The sequence below is a fragment of the Stegostoma tigrinum genome, chromosome 1 (assembly GCF_030684315.1).
Source record: "Stegostoma tigrinum isolate sSteTig4 chromosome 1, sSteTig4.hap1, whole genome shotgun sequence".
In the NCBI taxonomy this organism is placed as follows: Eukaryota; Metazoa; Chordata; class Chondrichthyes; order Orectolobiformes; family Stegostomatidae; genus Stegostoma; species Stegostoma tigrinum.
Genome location: NC_081354.1, coordinates 98479879 through 98500436, shown reverse-complemented (window position 1 = coordinate 98500436; position 20558 = coordinate 98479879). Strand labels below are relative to the sequence as shown.

General features: G+C 40.8%; 1 protein-coding gene and 1 long non-coding RNA gene across 2 annotated transcripts in view; one reads left to right on the top strand and one right to left on the bottom strand.

The window, feature by feature from the left end:
* Positions 1-1773, top strand: part of smim14 (small integral membrane protein 14) — a 35957-nt gene extending 34184 nt beyond the window's left edge. Inside the window, exon 5 of the mRNA XM_048530944.2 lies at positions 1659-1773. Within this exon, the coding sequence (XP_048386901.1) occupies positions 1659-1697 (39 nt within the window). The 3' untranslated portion in view covers positions 1698-1773. The remainder of the gene's footprint in view (positions 1-1658) is intronic.
* Positions 40-20558, bottom strand: part of LOC125452481 (uncharacterized) — a 23398-nt gene continuing 2879 nt past the window's right edge. Inside the window, exons 2-3 of the long non-coding RNA XR_007247556.1 lie at positions 5098-5144; positions 40-165 (exon numbers count right to left, since the gene is read on the bottom strand). This is a non-coding gene — a long non-coding RNA (uncharacterized LOC125452481). The remainder of the gene's footprint in view (positions 166-5097; positions 5145-20558) is intronic.

The following is a 20558-nucleotide window of genomic DNA, read 5'->3' as shown; positions in this document are numbered from 1 at the left end:
AAGTTGGTTCAGATTACTTTTCACAAAGTTACCTTTTATTTGTTCTACATAAATGACATACAAATTACCTAAATTCACAGCTGCATCTTATGTGTGACACCACATTTGTCTGGATGTACCCAGTGTTTCATGATCTAAGTTGTTCCAATGGCAGTATTTCTGAAACTGCAGGGAAATAAAAAGACTGGTTATTGTTGAATTAAGATTTCTTTGGCAAGATGTGTCTGGGAATTTGTTCACATCCAGTCTGAGGTCTGAAGGAAGCAGCAACCACAAATTCTGCAAGGTATTTGTATATTACCATAGATGAACAAGAGTAGACCACTCGGTCCTATCAGCCTGCTCTGCCATTCAATAACATGGTTGCTGATTTGAACTTTACATTCCTGCATGTCTCAAATAATCTTTCAAGCTCCTGGGAATCAAATATCTACCAACCTCTGCCTTAAAAGATATTTAAATACTTTGCATCCACTGTTTTGAGGAAGGGAATTCCAAAGACACTCAACTGTCTGAGGGGGATGAAAAACAATCCATTTGTGTCATTTAAAACTTCCAGTAGAGTGTTAACTATTTGTATGAAACGTAATTGACGTTGATGCCTCACAATAGGTTCCAGAATTTGAGGTGCAGTGTACCAGCTGGGAGGGAGCAAGCAAAATCCACAATTATGATGCTTGGGCATACTGGAAAAATTTAAAGTTTCATTCAAGTGCTGCTCCTACTTAATACTCATTCTGATCAATTTCCACGAACATTCACATTTCAGTCTGAAAGTTGTTATTTCAAGGATTTGAGGACAAAAATTTAGAACATTCCAGAGAGTACTTAGGATTTAGCACTGTCAGAGGTTCTGATAACATATTAAACTAAGACACCTTCTTTGCTTTCACTTGAACCCCGATGATCCCACGACACAGTTTGGGCAATATTTATCTCCCAATCAATATCACGTAAACAGATTATCTGGATAGCATTACATCGCTACAGGAGATTGTGCTGTTAGAATCGGCTACCACTTTACTTGAACAACAGCCCTGGCAAAATGTATTTCATTGTCAAAAAAAAAAGTTTAGGCTCATCCTCTGGTTGTGGAAGGCTCTTTTATAAATGCAAGTCTTTCTTCTCTCTATTTCTTCGTTGTATGAACAAAGGAAACTACTGTAGTCCCTATATACACTTTTACCTAAATTTAGTCATTTTTACAGGGGCAAGATTCTTTTGTATAATTAAATTGGGCCAGTGCTGCTAAGTGCCACCACTGTCAGAGCTCACCTTTTTTAAAACATGCATTTTAATCCACCATGTTGCTCACATTCTTGTTTCTGTGTGTTTTAATGACCTGTAAATTAGTCTTGTTTCATTGATTCAGTACTGCTGCAACTGTTTTGTCGGAATTAAATCAAGTTGCACGTTACTGCAAAAATCTAAATTTGTAATGGTATTTAGGAGCACTTGTCAAATGTTTTCTATTTATTTGCCCTGCAGCATTCTAGTGATATTATAAAGAATATTAATTCCACTTTTTCATATTGCAACATTTTGCTGTCGGATTATATATCCATTTGGAACCATTTAACAGTATATACTTTTAAAATAGTCAAATAAGCCAATATTGCTGGAGTTTTGTAAATAATACAGTTCAATTTATTTTCCAGAATCCAAGACAAGATCCCCCTGCTCCACCAGTGGATTAACTTTCTTCATATCTTGCGATTCAGTCAAGAAACCAATGACCAAATCATTGATTGTGGCCTGAATAACTCTCAAAATTCTTAGTTTACTCATATTTTACTGATATTTTCTTAAGTAGTAAAAATAGAATATTGAACTTACAGTTGAACAGTTAGTTAATTGTAGCACTTAAACAAATTCAAAAGTATATATTTGAAACTAATGAAGTCATTTTCCTTTTACAAAAACAACATTGAATGCTGGCTCAGCATTCCGACAGAATAGTTGATTTTTACCCAACTGAGGACACTGCAGATGATTTTTTTTTCATTTAACTTGCATAGCGACAGTGAGATACATGCACATCTGGCACTGGACCATAACATAACACAAACAGGACCAACCAAATCAGATGTTTGTGGCCCTAATAGAGCTAAACCATTAACTTGTAGTTGTGTCAGCATTGAAGCGGTTATGGGATGAGAGGGGTGTGGAGTTTGGGTAAGCTGGTTGAGCATTACTAACGAAAACATTTGTTTTGGTTGTTCCTTTAAGTTTTTAATGACGGTGGATCTTATCCATACTTCTTACAGGTCTCTATCCAACAATCCTTTTGTAACAGTTACACTTGCAAACTACTTGAATATTTTTATTGATTTCTTGTATGATGCAGTACATTCCAGACCCCTTTTCAAGTTTATCAGTATGCTTAAATTAAATGTTCTGGTATTCTGAGGTCAGTATAATTTATCTTCGTGCCAACATATATTGCAAATGTATTACTTTTTTAAAATTATACAATATCTTTGTCATGAGGATGCACTACCTCCTTCTATGCGTTTCCAGTGCCAACACTGTTCAGTAGGTGCTGTCAACTTGTAATATTCAACTGGGAGAGAGCTTATTTCAAACATAGTCCAATATCGTAAGATTCATATTAGCATGGTGCCAGATTGTGTGTTACATATAGTTTACTTTTATTTCACGTTTATGATTTTTTTTAAACTTTCTGTTGAACTGCTTCAGACACAAGTTTAAAATATCAGTTTTTACGGGAAGTGTTGGTACTACCACATGTGGTACTCAGTTATATTGATGGCTCGATATGACCTGTCTGAGCCAGACAGATTAACAAAATAAAAGCAAAATACTGCAAATCCTGGAGATTTGAAATGAAAATGAAGTACTGGAGAAATGCAGCAGATCTAGCAACATTCATGGAGAGGGAAACAGACTTATTTCAAGTTGAATAGGACTCTCCAGAAGTGAGGGAAATATCATGGGTTTGTGCTATTGAAAGGGGCAGAGAGGATTCAGTAGGATAGATGGTAAAGATATCCTAGAGCAAGATGCAAAAGGTGTGCTAATGGTGGTAGAGATGTAATATAGACAGATAGTAGGTGTTAATGGCAGAAAATTGATTAGTTCTGAGAAAGTCCATAACTCTGAAATGGGAGTAGATGGAGGACAGAGTTTGTCATCTTAAGTTGTTGAGTCCTGAAACCTATAAAGTACCTAATTGGAAAATGAGGTGCTGTACCTCCAGCTTGCACTAGACTTTGCTAAAAGTGGTAAGTGCAAAACAAAAGCAAGCAAGATGATGTATAGAAGTGTCAAACAACCAGAAGGTAAGGGTCATTCTCGTGGACGGAGCAGATGTGTTTTACGAAGTGGTCTCCCAGTTTGCATGTGGCCATACCAATGTCGAGCAGGCTGCATTGTCAGATGTGAATACAGTAGACTAGATTGAAGTACAAGAAGAAAGGTGCTTCATCTGGAATAACAAAGTGTAGAGCTGGATGAACACAGCAGGTCAAGCAGCATCTTAGGAGCAGAAAAGCTGACCTTTCGGTCCTCGACCCTTCCCGAAACATCAGCTTTTCTTCTCCTAAGATGCTGCTCGGCCTGCAGTGTTCATCCAGCCCTACACTTTGTTTTCTCGGATTCTGCAGCATCTGCAGTTCCTGTTGTCTCTGTTTCATCTGGAAGGTGTCTCTGGGGCCTTGGACAGTGACAAGGAAGGAAAAAAAGAGAAGTGTTATAACTATGATTGGATAGGAAAGTGCCATGGCGTTGAAGAGACAGCACCTTATTTTCTGCTTAGACGCTTTTATATATTTCAGGAGTCAACGATGTGTCCAATTCTGTCCTCCATTTTGATTACACCTCCTGCACACGTTTTTTAAATATCAGCTTTTCAAGTCCCAAGTTCACCCTTTGATCTGTTTGCAATAACTGATTTAGGCAAGAAATTTGGATACATTTGTTATAAGTGAAGAAAGAGCATGTTTTTATTTTGAACTCGCTAAAGGAATTTCATGTGTATAGATGTTGAATTTGTTGAACCTAGCTGTGATGATCCTTGTGATTGAATTACCACCACATCAACCATGTTCAATCTGATGGATCAAAACCTTAGCGAGAGAATGAAGTTGGAGAAATGCTAAAATGTCTGCTGGTGGTGGTGGTTCAGGTTACTGTTGTTCATTTGATATGTAGAATGATAGAACAATCATATATGATCATACTTGAGGAAAATGTAAAATCATACTTTCTCTCCCACTGTTTGAAGACCCAGCTTATTTGAAACAAAATTACTTTGTAACAGTATTCAATCTACAATGAGTTAAATAGATTGAGAGAGGAGTAGAAATGCATTAAACAATCACTTACTAGCAATCAATATGGGATAATCTGCACCCACTGCTGGTTATAACCAGTTATTATTTTCCTCGTATCAAAGAGATATCTCCAGTTTATTAAAATCCTTCAATAGAGTAATTAATGATACATGGATCATTTGCTCAAATTACATTTGAGGTGTCCAAGTTCATTTACTTTTGTAATTTATAACAAACTTGTAATTTTTTAATCAGTGGATTCTAAATTAAAGACAATGCCAATAAACCAGTGTTGTATTCATAGTGCCATAATATTTTAAAAAGACAGGTGAGGAGTCATTGACTTTGGCCACTTTCTTTTTAACCGAAATAATTGTGTATCTTGAGGATCAAACTTTCTGGAAAATATGGTAACAAGTCATACTTTTCAACCATTATAATGTGAAATTATAATCCACAATATTGGTTTCTATTGAAGCATTTGAAAACAGATGTGAATTCCTGTTTGAATGTGCTCAGTTCTGTGCTTTGTTTCCAAAGTGTAATGCACAAATCAAATGTACCTTACAATTTACCGGTACAGGAATGGGTGCTGAATTATGAAAATGAAACCATTTTGATTGTGTCAGTATCTTAAGAAAACATTACCAGCCGTTTATTTTGTATTTCGGTCCCCCAAATTTAACAGCTCTCCCAGACATGTCAAATTAATGCTGCTTCATTTTTTTTAAACCTGTAGTTGAATTATTTTTAAAGTAACTTATTTCTGCAAGGGTCAGCTGTTCAAGTCATGAACTCTCACCTGAAATCTCAGAATTCTTCTGTTTCAGAGTGTAGTTTAGGTTCGTGCTGGAAAAGAGAATTTTCAGTTTGTGTAAAGGTTTCTATCTATTAGTCAAAATGGTGTGACTGATATTGAACAAACCTCTAGACTATCTTAACATGATTTTCTATAAATTTCTGAGACAAATGTTTCTTCATTTTACTGTAAGAATGATGCTGCCTAAAAACATGAAGGTCATTTTGTTTCTAGTATCTTGTTTTGGTTAAATTTGAATGGCAACTTTTAATGGAAAACACTTAACTTGATTTCAAAGAACTGTTTTATTGTTTTACTGGAAACTTGTACTGAAACATTTAGTTAATAACTAACCATTAAACGGTAGGAACTCCAAAAAGCAGAAAGTACATATTCAATTTGAAGAATCTCTTTTATAACTCCATAGGCGAAGTCAAGGGTCGAGAATCAAGAACCAATTACAGCCTTCTTTGATTAAAAGACTCCCAACGACCTTCAGGGTCCCCTTCTCCCACCTCCAACGTTCCTCCTCCTCTTGGACACCTCCTGGTGGGCTCTTGGCCACCCTGGACTTCATTGCTAACTGCCAACGTGGCATTGACGGTCTTGATTTATCCAACACCCTCAACCCAATCCAACCTCTCTTTCCCCCCCCCCCCCCCACCCTGAACATGCTTCACTCTACTGTCTCTGCACCAATCCCTTCTTCACTATCAAACCCGCTGATGAAGGCAAGGCGGTGGTAGTCTGGAGGACGGACCTCTATATTGCATAGGCTGAAAGCCAACTGTCCAACGCAACATCATACCTCCCCCGTTTACCACCACCCCACCATGGCCCAACAAGATGCCATCTCTCACACTGTCCATGACCTCATTGCTTCTGGTGACCTTCTTCCCACCCCCCACTCCACGACGCCCACCGCCTACAGCTTTATAGTCCCCCAGACCTGCACTGTCCGGTTCTACCTGCTCCCCAAGATCCACTTCGCGTACTCCTGCCCCCACCAAACTCATCTCTTCTTACCTTGACTCCATTCTCGTTCCCCCTTGGTCCAGACACACCCAACCTACATCTGGGACACAAACCACATTCTCCACTTTTTTGGTAATATCCAGTTTCCTGGCCCACAGTGCTTCATGTTTACTATGGATGCTCAGTCCATAACTAGTCCTCTCCCTCAGTAACTTTTCCTTCAATTCTTCCCACTTTCTTCAAATCCAGGGGGTTGCAGTGGGGACTCGCGTGGGCCCCAGCCATACCTGCCTGTTTGTCAGTAATGTCGAATAGTCCCTCTTCAGTACATATACCAGTACTGTTTACCAATTTTTCTGTTACATCAGTGACTGCATTGTTGCTGCATCTTGCTCCCAGGCTGAACTGCAGCAGTTCATCAACTTCACTAACAACTTCCACCCCAACCTCAAACACACTTGGTCTATCTCAGACACCTCCTTCCCTTTTCTTGACCTCTCCATTTCCATTTCTGGCAAGAGTTCACGGACCAACATTTACTATAAACCCACAGACTCCTGTAGCTACCTAGACTACACCTCCTACCACACTGGATCCTGCAAAAACTTCATCCCGTTTTCCCAATTCCTCCATCTCTGTCGCATTTGCTCTGACGAGGAGACATTTCACGCCCAAGCATCCCAGATGTCCACCTTTTTCAAACAAAGCTCATTCTCCACCCCTGCCTTCCAGCCAGGATTCCACCATGCCTCCTCCATCCCCCACTCCACAGCTTTTAACCATACCACCCCTCCAAACATAATAAAGATAGGGTCCCCCTTGTCCTCACTTTCCACCCCACCAGCCTCCGTACCCAACATATCATCCACAAACACTTACAACTCTGATTAGACCCCCACCACCTGGAACATCATCCATGCCCTACTCCTCTCTGCCTTCTGCAAGGAACATTCCCTTGGCCATTCCTTAGTTTGTGCCACACTCCCCAACATTCACTCCAACACCCCAGTACCTTCCCCTGTAACTGTTAAAGATGCAGCACTTGCCCACACACCACCTCCCTCACCTCCATCCAGCGCCCTGAACAGTCATTCCAAGTGAGGCAGAGCTTTACTTGCATCCCTTCCAACCTAGTCTATTGCATCCAATGCTCCTGATGTGGTCTTCTGTATGTCAGTGAGACTAAGCATAGACTAGGTGAATGTTTCGCTGAACACCTTCTTCGCCTAGCCCGAAAAGGCCCCCCCGCCGACATGTCTGTCCTTGGCCTTCTCCAGTGTCACAACAACTCTGAACACAAATTTGAAGAACAACACCTGATCTTCTGCCTGGGCACCCTACAGCCCAAAGGACTCAACATTGAGTTCTCTAATTTCAAATAACCTTCCCACCTCTCCCCTGCAAGTCCAACTTCCTTCCATTCCACCTTCTGACCCATCCTTCCAGCCACCAATTGGATTCATCCCGCCCATCAATGAACCAGATCGCACCTATTACCAGTGTCGACCTATCACCATCATTCTGCCTCGACCCGTTTTCCCCCCTCCTTTATCTGCAGCAACCCCTACACCCCCGCCCCCCCCACATCCAGTCCTGAGAAGGGTTATACCCAAAACATTGCCTGCCTTCTGCTTTCCTCCAGATGCTGCCTGGCTTGCTGTGTTCTTCCAGCATCCTGTTTGTCTATCCCAGTAACAAGACAGGTAAAATTTGGAAGGTTGGGGCAGCCTAGTTTTTTTTTCATATCACTAAATATCCAGACGAGGATGGGCAACTTGATTGCTCATTTTCTAAGATACAAGATGTGAAGACCCACACAAGGGAGTAGGGCAATATTACCTTTGGGGAAGACTTCCTAAATTAAATGTTATAATGTATCTAATATTGTCTTACTACTATCAATTGTTACAGGAGGATTGATTCTTTCATTGTTGAAATTATGTAATTTAGATTTCTAACCTTATCGAAAGGTGATATCATGTACCTGTTAACATTGACTGCTTGATCCTTGATTTCTGCTAATTCTAAATTAGTGCTGTTCAAAGTTTTAAACATTATTATTGGGAAGATGGCTTTTACTATGCACTTTTTTGTTCAATATTAAATGGTTATAAACATGGAAATGAAATTTGTTGTTTTCTGTCTATAGAAACGGAAGGTACTGGTTTGAAATAAAGAATCGGACTTCTTTTGGTGACTATTAAGCTACAATTTCCCACTTTAATCATAACTTAATTCTTTTCAATAAAGTCTTATTTTGTTCATACAAATGTAAAACCATCAAATCTGACTTCAGGAACTCTGGAAGCTAAATATTTTTTGAACCCACAATGTAATTTTTAACCCCACACACCAGGCCTTGTCATCACATTGCCTGCCGTTACCGTTCGTAACTAACTTCCCATTAACAACTATTCACCCTCCTGGCCGGATCGTTATCAACTCCTTTCTCTATCCAACTGCTATCCTCTTTCTTTGGGCTCTATCCTATCATTTACACCCTACCCCGTCCCCCTTCCTATATTTTGAATGTACACCAACATATTCCCAGCTGCCATCAGTTCTGAGGAAGGGTCACTGGACCTGAAACATTAACTCTGATTTTTTTTTTCTTCATAGCTGCTGCCAGACCTCCTGACCTTTTCCAGCAACCTCTGTTTTTGTACGTAATTTTTAAGTACTATTTTGACAGTGCAGAAGAAATGCATTAGTTTGGTGTCATATTTTGGCCTATTCTGCTATATAAGGTCAAACAATTTCTAAAATTTCAGTACAAATTGGTTTCTGTTTCAACCAACCATAAACATGGCCTGGATATTCAGGAGTTGAAATAATTCAAGGTTGGCAAACCCACCCCAGGAGAAAATGCCAAGAAAGATGGAATTTTGATTCAGTGGAGAGCAGGAACCATTGCAGCTGCTAACTCGAGTTGGGCCAGCTAACCTGGGAGAAAGTTCAGAGGCAGAGGATGTTCAAGTAATGGGACTTTGTTTTTGTTCTAACTGGGACAAAGGCCTTCTGGACCTCGTGTTCTCCATGCATCATCTGAGCTACCTCTGTCCTGTCTAGCAGCAGCTCCCCAAAACACCCATGTTATGTCATCTCCATGTTCCATTCACCCACATTATAGGGACCATTGTATACAATGACAAGTTTTTTTTCAAAGAAAATTTAAAGTCACAGAGAATATTCCACCATGTTTCCTTAATTTAAGAAAAAGCTCTCCAATACAGAGCAGTAGAGGTGTCAGCTGTCCAGACCTCTTATTTGAAAGTTTCACTACCTGAAACTGCAGTCACTTGAAACCTTTTCACCTTGAAAAAACCAGATTGTGAAACTGATAGGAGATTACCCTGAAATACTCCATTGAAGCACCTGAACTCAGTATTTTTAAAAGGCGTCTAACTCAAAAAATCAGGGTCTACACTAGCGGTTATACTTCTGTCTGTAATGTATTTGAGAAATATTCTGTCTCATAACAATTATACAAAAAATGCTTGATAATAAAATGTGAGGCTGGATGAACACAGCAGGCTCAGCAGCATCTCAGGAGCACAAAAGCTGATGTTTCGGGCCTAGACCCTTCAGAGAGGGGGATGGGGTGAGGGTTCTGGAATCAATAGGGGGAGAGGGGGAGGCAGACCGAAGATGGAGAGAAAAGAAGATAGGTGGAGAGGAGAGTATAGGTGGGGAGGTAGGGAGGGGATAGGTCAGTCCAGGGAAGACGGACAGGTCAAGGAGGTGGGATGAGGTTAGTAGGTAGGAGATGGAGGTGCGGCTTGGGGTGGGAGGAAGGGATGGGTGAAAGGAAGAACAGGTTAGGGAGGCAGAGACAGGTTGGACTGGTTTTGGGATGCAGTGGGTGGAGGGAAAGAGCTGGGCTGGTTGTGTGGTGCAGTGGGGAGAGGGGACGAACTGGGCTGGTTTAGGGATGTGGTGGGGGAAGGGGAGATTTTGAAACTGGTGGACTGACCTATCCCCTCCCTACCTCCCCACCTATCTTCTTTTCTCTCCATCTTCGGTCCGCCTCCCCCTCTCTCCCTATTTATTCCAGAACCCTCACCCCATCCCCCTCTCTGATGAAGGGTCTAGGCCCGAAACGTCAGCTTTTGTGCTCCTGAGATGCTGCTTGGCCTGCTGTGTTCATCCAGCCTCACATTTTATTATCTTGGATTCTCCAGGAGGTGTTCTGCAAAGCGGTCCCCAAGCCTCCGCTTGGTTTCCCCAATGTAGAGGAAGCCACACCGGGCGCAATGGATACAGTATACCACATTGGCAGGTGCGCAGGTGAACCTCTGCTTAATATGGAAAGTCATCTTGGGGCCTGGGATAGGGGTGAGGGAGGAGGTGTGGGGGCAAGTGTAGCATTTCCTGTGGTTGCAGGGGAAGGTGCTGGGTTTGGTGGGGTTGGAGGGCAGTGTGGAGCAAACAAGGGAGTCACGGAGAGAGTGGTCTCTCCGGAAAGCAGACAAGGGTGGGGATGGAAAAATGTCTTGGATGGCGGGGTCGGATTGTAGATGGCGGAAGTGTCAGAGGATGATGTGTTGTATCCGGAGGTAGGTGGGGTGGTGTGTAAGAATGAGGGGGATCCTCCTTGGGCAGTTGTGGCGGGGGGCGGGGTGTGAGGGATGTGTTGGGGGAAACGCGGGAGACGCAGTCAAGGGCGTTCTCAACCACTTGGGGGGGGGGGGGGGCGGCGGAGTTGCACTCCCATTATCACTGATACAAAAAATGCTTGCTATTTTTTTTCTCCCCGCACACTCTCCATCCTTTCAATCCCTCAGTCTTCCTCAGCCCACCACCTTTACCTCTAACCAATAGACCTCCTATCTGGATGCCTCACAACTTTGTATAGCAACTGTTCTGCTCAAGATCACAAGAAATTAGAGTTGTGAACACAGTCCAGTCCATCATGAAAACCCACCCACCCCGGTTATACTCTCTTCCATTGGGCAGAAGAGACAAAGTTCAAAAACACATATCAACGGATTTAAGAACAGCTTCTTCCTGGCTGTTATCAGACTTATGAATAGACCTCTTGTATATTAGAGTTGACCTTTCTTTGCAGTGTAACACATTATTCTGCATTCTGTTCCATTACTCTGATGTGTTTATATAAGGAATGATTTGCCTGGTTAACATGCAAGACAATACTTCTAACTGCATGTCACTACATGAGACAATAGTAATTCTAATTCTAATGTTGCTGTCTCTGCACCTTCTCAACAACTTTAACACTGTATCCTGCATTCTGTTCTTTAGCCTGGTGCATTTGTATAGTACAATCTGCCTGTAAAGCACATAAGACAATACTTTTCACTGTACCTTGGTACACATGACAGTAATAAATCAAATTAAATCAAAACTCTCTGGCTTGAAGTAAAACAAATTTTTTTATTACATGGACATTTTTCCTTTACATCATTCCTTTCTTGTTCTTTGATGCTTTTTGTGTCCTGTTATGTGATTAATTATAGGGACCTATGAGTAAAGCAGACATTGGGCAATATGGAATGCTCCAGAAGGCTGTGAGTTTGGCACCCCTTCCCTGCTGGACTTCTTGGTAACAATCCTGTATCGATATTCTTCAGTTAATCTTTTGTCCACAAATGGATACATTCTCCATCCATATTATCAAAATCTTTTGTAGTATTAAAGATTTCTATTAGGGCCACCTTTTTTCTGGAGCAGAAAGATTCCACCTGATCCTCCGTGCATTTCTGGTATCCTTGTAACCTATACTTTTTGAGTACTGCCTGCACTTCCGATCACCCTATATCTGTGGTCTGACAAGGATTCAATACAGATTTAGCATAATTTCCTACTTCTCATTTTCAATTCTGTCATGTCCTTGAAATAAAACTTTGTATTTTCTATTATCTTCTACTATTAGTCAGCAATGTTTATTAATTAGTGTATTTGTACTTATTTTCAATTATAAACTAGATATAAACTTGTAATTTTAAAAAGCCTTCCATTGTATCTATCATTCATTTTTCTGACATTCCTTCCCCACCCCCACGCAGCCTTTTGGTTATTATTTACTTTTCTCTGTGTAATGGATCTGTTCCCTCCCTTTTCACACCTTAATTTATAAGATGTACATCTCTTTCATTCTTCACAATTGACAACTCCTTTGTCTTTTAAATTGGGCCTCTACTTCTGTCAAAGGTATGTTTTTAAAAAAGTTTCCAACAACTTTCAGTTCTAAAGCAGACCCATACAGGACTCAATGCTAACCCCCAGACCCAAAACGTCAGCTTTCCTGCTCCTATGATGCTGCTTGGCCTGCTATGTTCATCCAGCTCTATGCCTTGTTATTCTCAATATTAACTCTGTTTCCCTTTTGACGGATGCTACCAAACTTGGTGAGTTTCTGCAGCATTCTGTTTGTTGCAGATTTTCACCATCTGCAGTATTTTGCTTTTATTAACCTACCAAAACCGTTTTTTGTAGCCACTTTGTGTCCACTTCACAACTTACTTTCTTTGCTAAGTTTGTGCCATTAGCAAATCTTTCGCAACCTTACTTTGGTCCTTTTGTTCATGCCATTTAAATAATTGTAAAAAATTGGAGGTGTCAGCATAGATCCCTGTGAATACCACTCATTACATCTTGCAAATCAGGATGTGACACTTTTATGCCTACTCTGCCAAGCCAAGAAAAGGTAAACAATCTTCTGTCCATGCCAATACGGAACCTGCTACACAAACTAGCCATATCTAAGACTGTAGGATGAAGTCATTCACAATCTGGGGACTTGTCAATCTGCAACTTAAAGTACCACTTCTCTGAAAATCATAATTTTCCTAAGTTTCTCCCTCCCTTCTGTTTCTCATGTATAGACATTTCTCAAATGTTAGTGAAGATCAATCCAAAATACCAATTCAATTCATCTGTCATCTGAATATTTACCAAAATACCACTTTGCATAGTACCAATGCTCACTTTTTGTTAACATCTTGCAGTTCCAAAAAATGTAGTTTTTAAAAAAAAATTTCTAGCTCGTCTTTATCTTGTGTGATAATTTCCTCCCATTTCTAATCATTTTTAGTCAATTCTTTTTATAATATTCTGTCCAATTTTCTGACTGGCTATCCATCACTGCACAATTACAGTCATACTGTATTGAAACAGAATCTTCGTTCCAAATAGTCCATGATGACCATATTCTCAAGCTAAACCCGTCACCCGTCCCATCTGGCTGCATTTACCCCTTATCTCTTTAAACCTTTCCTATTCATGTTCTTATCCAAATGCCTTTTAAATATTGTAACTGTACTTGTATCCACCACCTCTTCTGGTAGTTCATTCCAAACACTAACCACTCTGTTGTTTCTAAAAAAAAACAAAAGTTGTCTTTCATGTTCTTTTTAAACTATTTTCATGTTAAAAATATGCCCTTTGTTTTGAATCCCCACCTTAGGAAAAGACCTTTACTGTTCACCTTATCTATGCACCATATGACTTTATAAGCTTCTTATAAGGTCACCCGTTAACCTTCTATGCTCTAGTGAAAAGTGTCCCAGTCTATTTAGCCTAATTCTATAACTCTAAACCTTCATTCTCAGCAACATCCTGGTAAGTCTTTTCTGAATCCTCTCCAGTTTAATAATGTCCTTCCTATACATGGGCAGCCAGAACTGGACACTACTCCAAAAAAGACTTCACTTGTGTCCTGCACAACCTCAACATGACATCCAAGCTTGTATGCTTTACATTTTATACAGTGTTTAATAACCACTGATAGTGAGTTCTTCCTTTGGGGTTTTTACTTTTTGTTAGAATGTATCTATTCTATGTTTTCTGAAATACCCCCTTAAAGATCCGGCAGTGTACCCTATTACCTATTCCTCAGTTCACTTTAGCTAGCTATACTTTCATGCCATCATGATAGCCCTTAAGTTTAAAATATTTGTCTTGGACTCACTGTTCTCAAAAATGAATTTAAAAATTAAATTCTATTATGACCAGTATTACCTAGGTGCACCTTCACTATGAGATCATTAATTAACAATATCTCATTGCACAGTACTAGGTCTAGAGTAGCCTGCTCTCTGGTTAGCTTCAGAACATTCTGTTCAATGAAACTATCCAAAAACATTCTATGGGCTTGCTACCATTGCCCACCTGATCTTTCCAGTCTGTATTAATTCAAAATTCCTCATGATTGCCATTTTTTCTAACAAGCTCCGATTATTAATGTTTCAATTAGTGCATGCCTCAAATAATTATATTAGTTCTACATATAAATTCTTGTTAATTAATAAATAAAGAGAAATCTCAACATGGGTTTTGTGCCAAGACATTGATATCTGGTAATTTGTGGACATTGAAACTGTCTTAGAATGCCACATTTGCTGGAAATGTCTGTGCAAGTTACTGAATTCAAGCATAATTTGAACAAACACTGCCACATCAGGGGAGAAAAGGAATTCTGGCTGGTTCCTCAAAGTGCAGTTACATCTCGGAGAAAAGCACAGCTGGAGGAAGGCAGGAGTGCGACGGAATGAGCTGCAAACCTAGCAACCCTGCTTTGTCGGAGGAGAAAAATTTTTTAAAAAGTAGTAATTGTGTACTTCATAGAATCCCTACAGTGTGGGAACAGGCCTTTTGGCCCAACAAGTGTACGCTGACCCTTGGAACATCCCGCCCACACCCATTCCCCTGTAATCCACCTAATCTACACATCCCCGAACACTATGGGGAATTTAGCATGGCCGATCCACCTCGCCCGCACATCTTTGGATTGTGGGAGGAAACCAGAGCACCCAGAGGAAATGTGCAGACACAGGGAGAGCTGCAAACTCCACACAGTCACCTGAGGGTGGAATCAAACCCAGGTTGCTTGTGCTGTGAGGCAGCAGTACTAACCAGGAACCACCATGTTGCCCTATGCTGTCCTTGATGATCTAGGGATAAAGCTTTCTGGAATCTTGATCAAGAGCCTAGGAACATATTTGACCTACTTGTTGGAACTGTAAAGTGAAGCTCAGAAATGCAGGACATAGAGAAGAAAGGGAAGAAGTCCTACTGTGGGAGCATCAAAAGTTAGGATCTCAGAGATGGTGATGTTGAGATTATCTGGGCCATATGCTAATTGCCAGAGGAACAGTCTGACCACAAAGGTGAATTCAGGTTGGAAAACTGGTGTGCAAAACAGGCTCCATTTTACAGAACAATTAATGAAAACAAATTGTGTATACTGTAATACACTTGTTTTCATAACTGTAACAGATATACAGGAGGCACATAATTCATTAAGGACACAGGAATAGTAATATCTGAAAGATGGCTCAAAAAGAATAGAATTGGCAAATAATTATTGCAAGATACAATGAATTTATCAAAGATGAAAGGTGTGAAGTAGTCAGTCATAATTACAGATAATACAATAGTAAAGGAAAAGGATACAACAAACTTTGAGATAGAAACATATTCTATACAGATTAAGACAAAGGATAAGAAGGAATCAAATGTTCACAGGAGTAACTTACAGCTAATCTTATAAAAAGGCCAAATTTCACAGACATTAGCAAAAATGCAAGCATTCACTGTTGATCATGGAGAAAACATAAAAGAATGGATTTCCTCTTTATTGGCATGTTTCAATCTTGTGCCAGGTCAAGGGTATTTCCAAGTATACAGCAATAGTGATGTTAACAATTACAGTAAGTGTCCCATTTATGCTGTATTATTTTAACAGTCAGCAAATCAGGAAATAAAATACACCAGTTTTCTCTAACTTAAATATTACAGATTGAAAAAGAAATGGTCAGGACATGCACGTGGCTTCAGCTAGCTAGTGAAATATTATGTTTTATTAAAAAGTTAAGCATGTTAGTTTATCATAACAGAAAAAAATAACATTTCCAAAAATAAAATTAGTTCTTTAGGGCTAATGAGGCTACTAAACCATAGTTATGAAGTAGTACACTATTGAACTTTTTTAAAGGGCCTATACAGCGGAATTAATAGCTTAAAAATTGAAGCTCCTTTCAGTGATAACAAGGTGTAGAGCTAGATGAATACAGTAGGCCAAGCTGCATCAGAGGAGCAGGAAAGTTGACGTTTTGGGTCTACGCTCTTATCAGTTCTGTGATTACTATTTGACAGGTGTGCAGGGACTTCAACAACATACATGATGTGAAAGTGTAAAATCACCATTAGCAGTTTCAGGATTTCTACTTTTATCTGCACATGTGCACTCTCCAAACTTTACTTTCAGTTTCAGAGCAGTGGCTATGTAGCTGTATCTTCATTACTGCCATCTGGAGGGTTGGTGACCTCAGTTGGCTGGATGGCTGGCTTGCAATACGGAGTGGTAGTGGGTTCAGTTCTTGCATTGGCTGAGATTACCATGAAGATTCTACTTCTCAACCTCTCCCCTTGCTGGAGGTCTCGTGACCCTCAGAGTAAACCACCATCACTTTTTTCTTTCTCATTAGAGACTTATGCTCCAATAGGACTATAGCAATTTTTGAGAAGATTTATAGCTCAGGTTGAGGTTCTGGATGTGAGTTTGCTCGCTGAGCTGGAAGGTTAGTTTTCAGACGTTTCGTCACCATTCTAGGTAACATCATCAGTGAGCCTCCGACGAAGCGCTGGTGTTATGTCCCGCTTTCTATTTATCTGGTTAGGTTTCCTTGGGTTGGTGATGTCATTTCCTGCTCTTTTTCTCAGGGGATGGTAGATTGGCTCCAAGTCAATGTGTTTGTTGATGGAATTCCGGTTGGAATGCCATGCTTCTAGGAATTCCTAGAAGCATGGCATTCCAACCGGAACTCCATCAACAAACACATTGGCTCCAAGTCAATCTACCATCCCCTGAGAAAAAGAACAGGAAATGACATCACCAACCCAAGGAAACCTAAACATATAAATAGAAAGCGGGACATAACACCAGCGCTTCGTCGGAGGCTCACTGATGATGTTACCTAGAATGGTGACGAAACGTCTGAAAACTAACCTTCCAGCTCAGCGAGCAAACTCACATTCAGGACTATAGCAATTTTACCTTTACTACCAAACTAGGATGATAATCAAGGGACGTGTTCACTGTCATCATATAAACTGGCTAGAACAGGTAAGGAAAGCAGACAAGGGAATGTAGATATTATTGTGTGTTCAGAATTCCTTTCTTACCTAAGAAGGGGATTTATTAAAATGTAGTGATCAGGGCCTGATATGCGGGGCCCAAGGCCCTAGGGTGCCCACTGTACTTGGGTTGAGTAGACCTTGCTGTGTTCCAGTCAGAAGGCGATGGCTTAGTGGTATTATCACTATTAATCCAGAAACTCAGTTAATGTTCTAGGGACCCAGGTGGTGGAAGCTGGTACGATTACAACATTTAAAAGACAGTTGTACTAGTTGCTACAAAGCCTCTTCAAGGCTAACTAGGGATGGGCAATAGATACTGGCCAGCCAGCGATGCCCACATTCCACAAATGAATTTTTTTTAAAAAGTAGCACTCATCCCCTACTTTCTATCCCAGGCCCTACAGGACATTGGAATTTTTATCTGATCCATAAGCTGTGGGACAGTTTAGCTTTATGCATAGTATGCTACTTCTGATGATTAACATGCAATCCTGTGTTGTAACTTCATCAGATTGGCTCCTTATTTTAAGTGCACCTACAGGAATCACCTCATTCTCAGCCTATGCACAATTCAATTAAATCAAAATTAGAGAAAAGGGAAAATTACTGCAGTGATTAAGGGCCAAACACTGGGTTTAAGTCCTGTGCACAGAAAGTGTGAAGATTCTAGCTGTATGTCTTTGGGGCATAATGGCTGTTTAAAGAAATTGCAGCTTTATAATTAGAACCACTTACCTGTGGAGAATTCTACTGATGATCTAAGCTGCACCTCAGAAAAGAGGGGATTCAGGGTCATTTACAAGATTTGATCAGATATTTCTGAGCATCAGCATTGGGGAACAGAATGGGAGTTTTAATTTCCTAGTTCAGACGGTTAAGCTGCAGCCTTCTTGATGATGTGGATAGCATTAACCATAAAGGAATGTGTTTAATCCAACTCAAAGTGACAGCACGAATGTCTCCTTTCTCTGTAAGCTGTAAAAACCATTGTGGACGAAATGTGTTATGTCAACATCCAGTTTAGATAGTAGATGAAGAGTCACTAGATAGATTGGCTGTAATTAATTTCCTTGTTCTCAATGTAAAAAACAGCATCCAATAGAACATAGAACAATACAGCGCAGAACAGGCCCTTTGGCCCTCGATGTTGCGCCGACCTGTGAACTAATCGAAGTCCCTCCCCCTACACTATCCCATCATTATCCATATGCTTATCCAAGGACTGTTTAAATGCCTCTAATGTGGCTGAGTTAACTACATTGGCAGGCAGGGAGTTCCATGCCCTTACCACTCTCTGAGTAAAGAACCTGCCTCTGACATCTGTCTTAAATCTATCACCCCTCAATTTGTAGCTATGCCCCCTTGTACAAGCTGAAGTCATCATCCTCAGAAAAAGACTCTCACTGCCCACCCTGTCTAATCCTCTGATCATCTTGTATATCTCTATTAAATCCCCTCTTAGCCTCTTTCTCTCCAATGAGAAGAGACCCAAGTCCCTCAGCCTTTCTTCATACGGCCTGCGCTCCAGACCAGGCAACATCCTGGTAAATCTCTTCTGCACCTTTTCCAATGCTTCCACATCCTTCCTGTAACGGGGCACCAGAACTGCACGCAATATTCCAAATGAGGCCGCACTAGCGTTTTGTACAGTTGCAGCATGACATCACAGCTCCGGAACTCAATCCCTCTACCAATAAAACCTAACACACCGTATGCCTTCTTAACAGCACTATCAACCTGGGTGCCAACTTTCAGGGATCTACGTACATGGACACCAAGATCCCTCTGCATATCTACACTACCAAGAATCTTTCCATTGACCCGGTATTCTGCCTCCCTATTATTCCTCCCAAAGTGAATCACCTCACATTTATCTGCATTGACCTCCATATGTCACCTTTCAGCCCAATTCTGCAGTTTATCCAAGTCTTCCTGCTACCTGCAACATTCTTCCACACTGTCCACCACTCCACCGACTTTAATGTCATCTGCAAACTTACTAACCCATCCACCAATGCCTGCATCCAAGTCATTTATAAAAATGACAAACAGCAGTGGTCCCAAAACAGATCCTTGAGACACACCACTAGTAACCGGACTTCAGGCTGAATATTTTCCATCAACCACCACTCATTGCCTTCTTACAGAAAGCCAGTTTGTAATCCAAACTGCTAAATCTCCCTCAATCCCGTGCCTCTGTATTTTCTCCAATAGCCTACCATGTGGAACCTTATCAAAGGCTTTACTGAAGTCCATGTCCACCACGTCAACTGCCCTACCCTCATCCACATGCTTGGTCACCTTCTCAAAAAGCTCAATGAGGTTTGTGAGACATGACCTGCCCTTGACGAATCCATGCTGACTATCTCCAATCAAATTGTTGCTTGCTAGATGAATATATATCCTATCTCTTATAATTCTTTCCAAAATTTTTCCTACAACAGACATAAGGCTCACAGGTCTATAATTACCTGGGTCATCCCTACTGCCCTTCTTGAACAAGGGCACAACATTTGCAATCCTCCACTCCTCTGGTACTAAACCTGTAGACAATGAGGACTCAAAGATCAAGGCCAAAGGCTCCGGCACCTCCTCCCTAGCCTCCCAGACAATCCTCGTAAAAATCCCATCTGGCCCAGGGGATTTATCTACCTTCACACCTTCTAGAATTGATAACACCTCCTCCTTACTAACGTTAATCCTTTCAATTCTAGTAGCCCATAACTCAGTCATCTCCTCTACAATATTCTCCTGTTCCTCTGTGAAAACAGATGAGAAATAATCATTCAGCACCTCTCCAATCTCCACAGGGTCCACACACAACTTTTAACTATTAACTTTACCAAAAGGCAGGCAGAGGCCCTTGTGAATATATACCTGCTGTTGTTCAATGCCCCCATTGTGATTTTAAGGAGAAGCCAACTGTCTAACTCTGAAATCAGAGAGGTCATGTCTGATGGCAGATGGGAGTAATTTGAATTGTGCTGGTCACTTTGCCCCACCTGGACTTAGCATCACACAGGACTTCCCCATGCAGTCGTAAACAGCTGGTGTCAAAGTTACATACGATACATTGAGACGGTGACTCCTCTTTTGTGATCTGTCAAGAAGTTGCATTGTGGTTAGGGGAAGTCCAGGTACGTGTAAGCTTTTAATGCTTTGAAGGCTCCAAGTGGGAAAAGAGGGAACAAATAGATTATTCAATACCTCAAGACTGTCCCTTCAGTCAGACCCTCTCCAGGACCCATTCCAATCCTTTGACTATTCCCTACCATAGATTTTTCTTCCCGTTCCCACTTGTAACCACTTTGAATGTTTTCCTTGACCACTTTTCACAATGTCAGAGATTGCCTACAGTCTCAATTTGGGTATGGAATCACATCCCATTC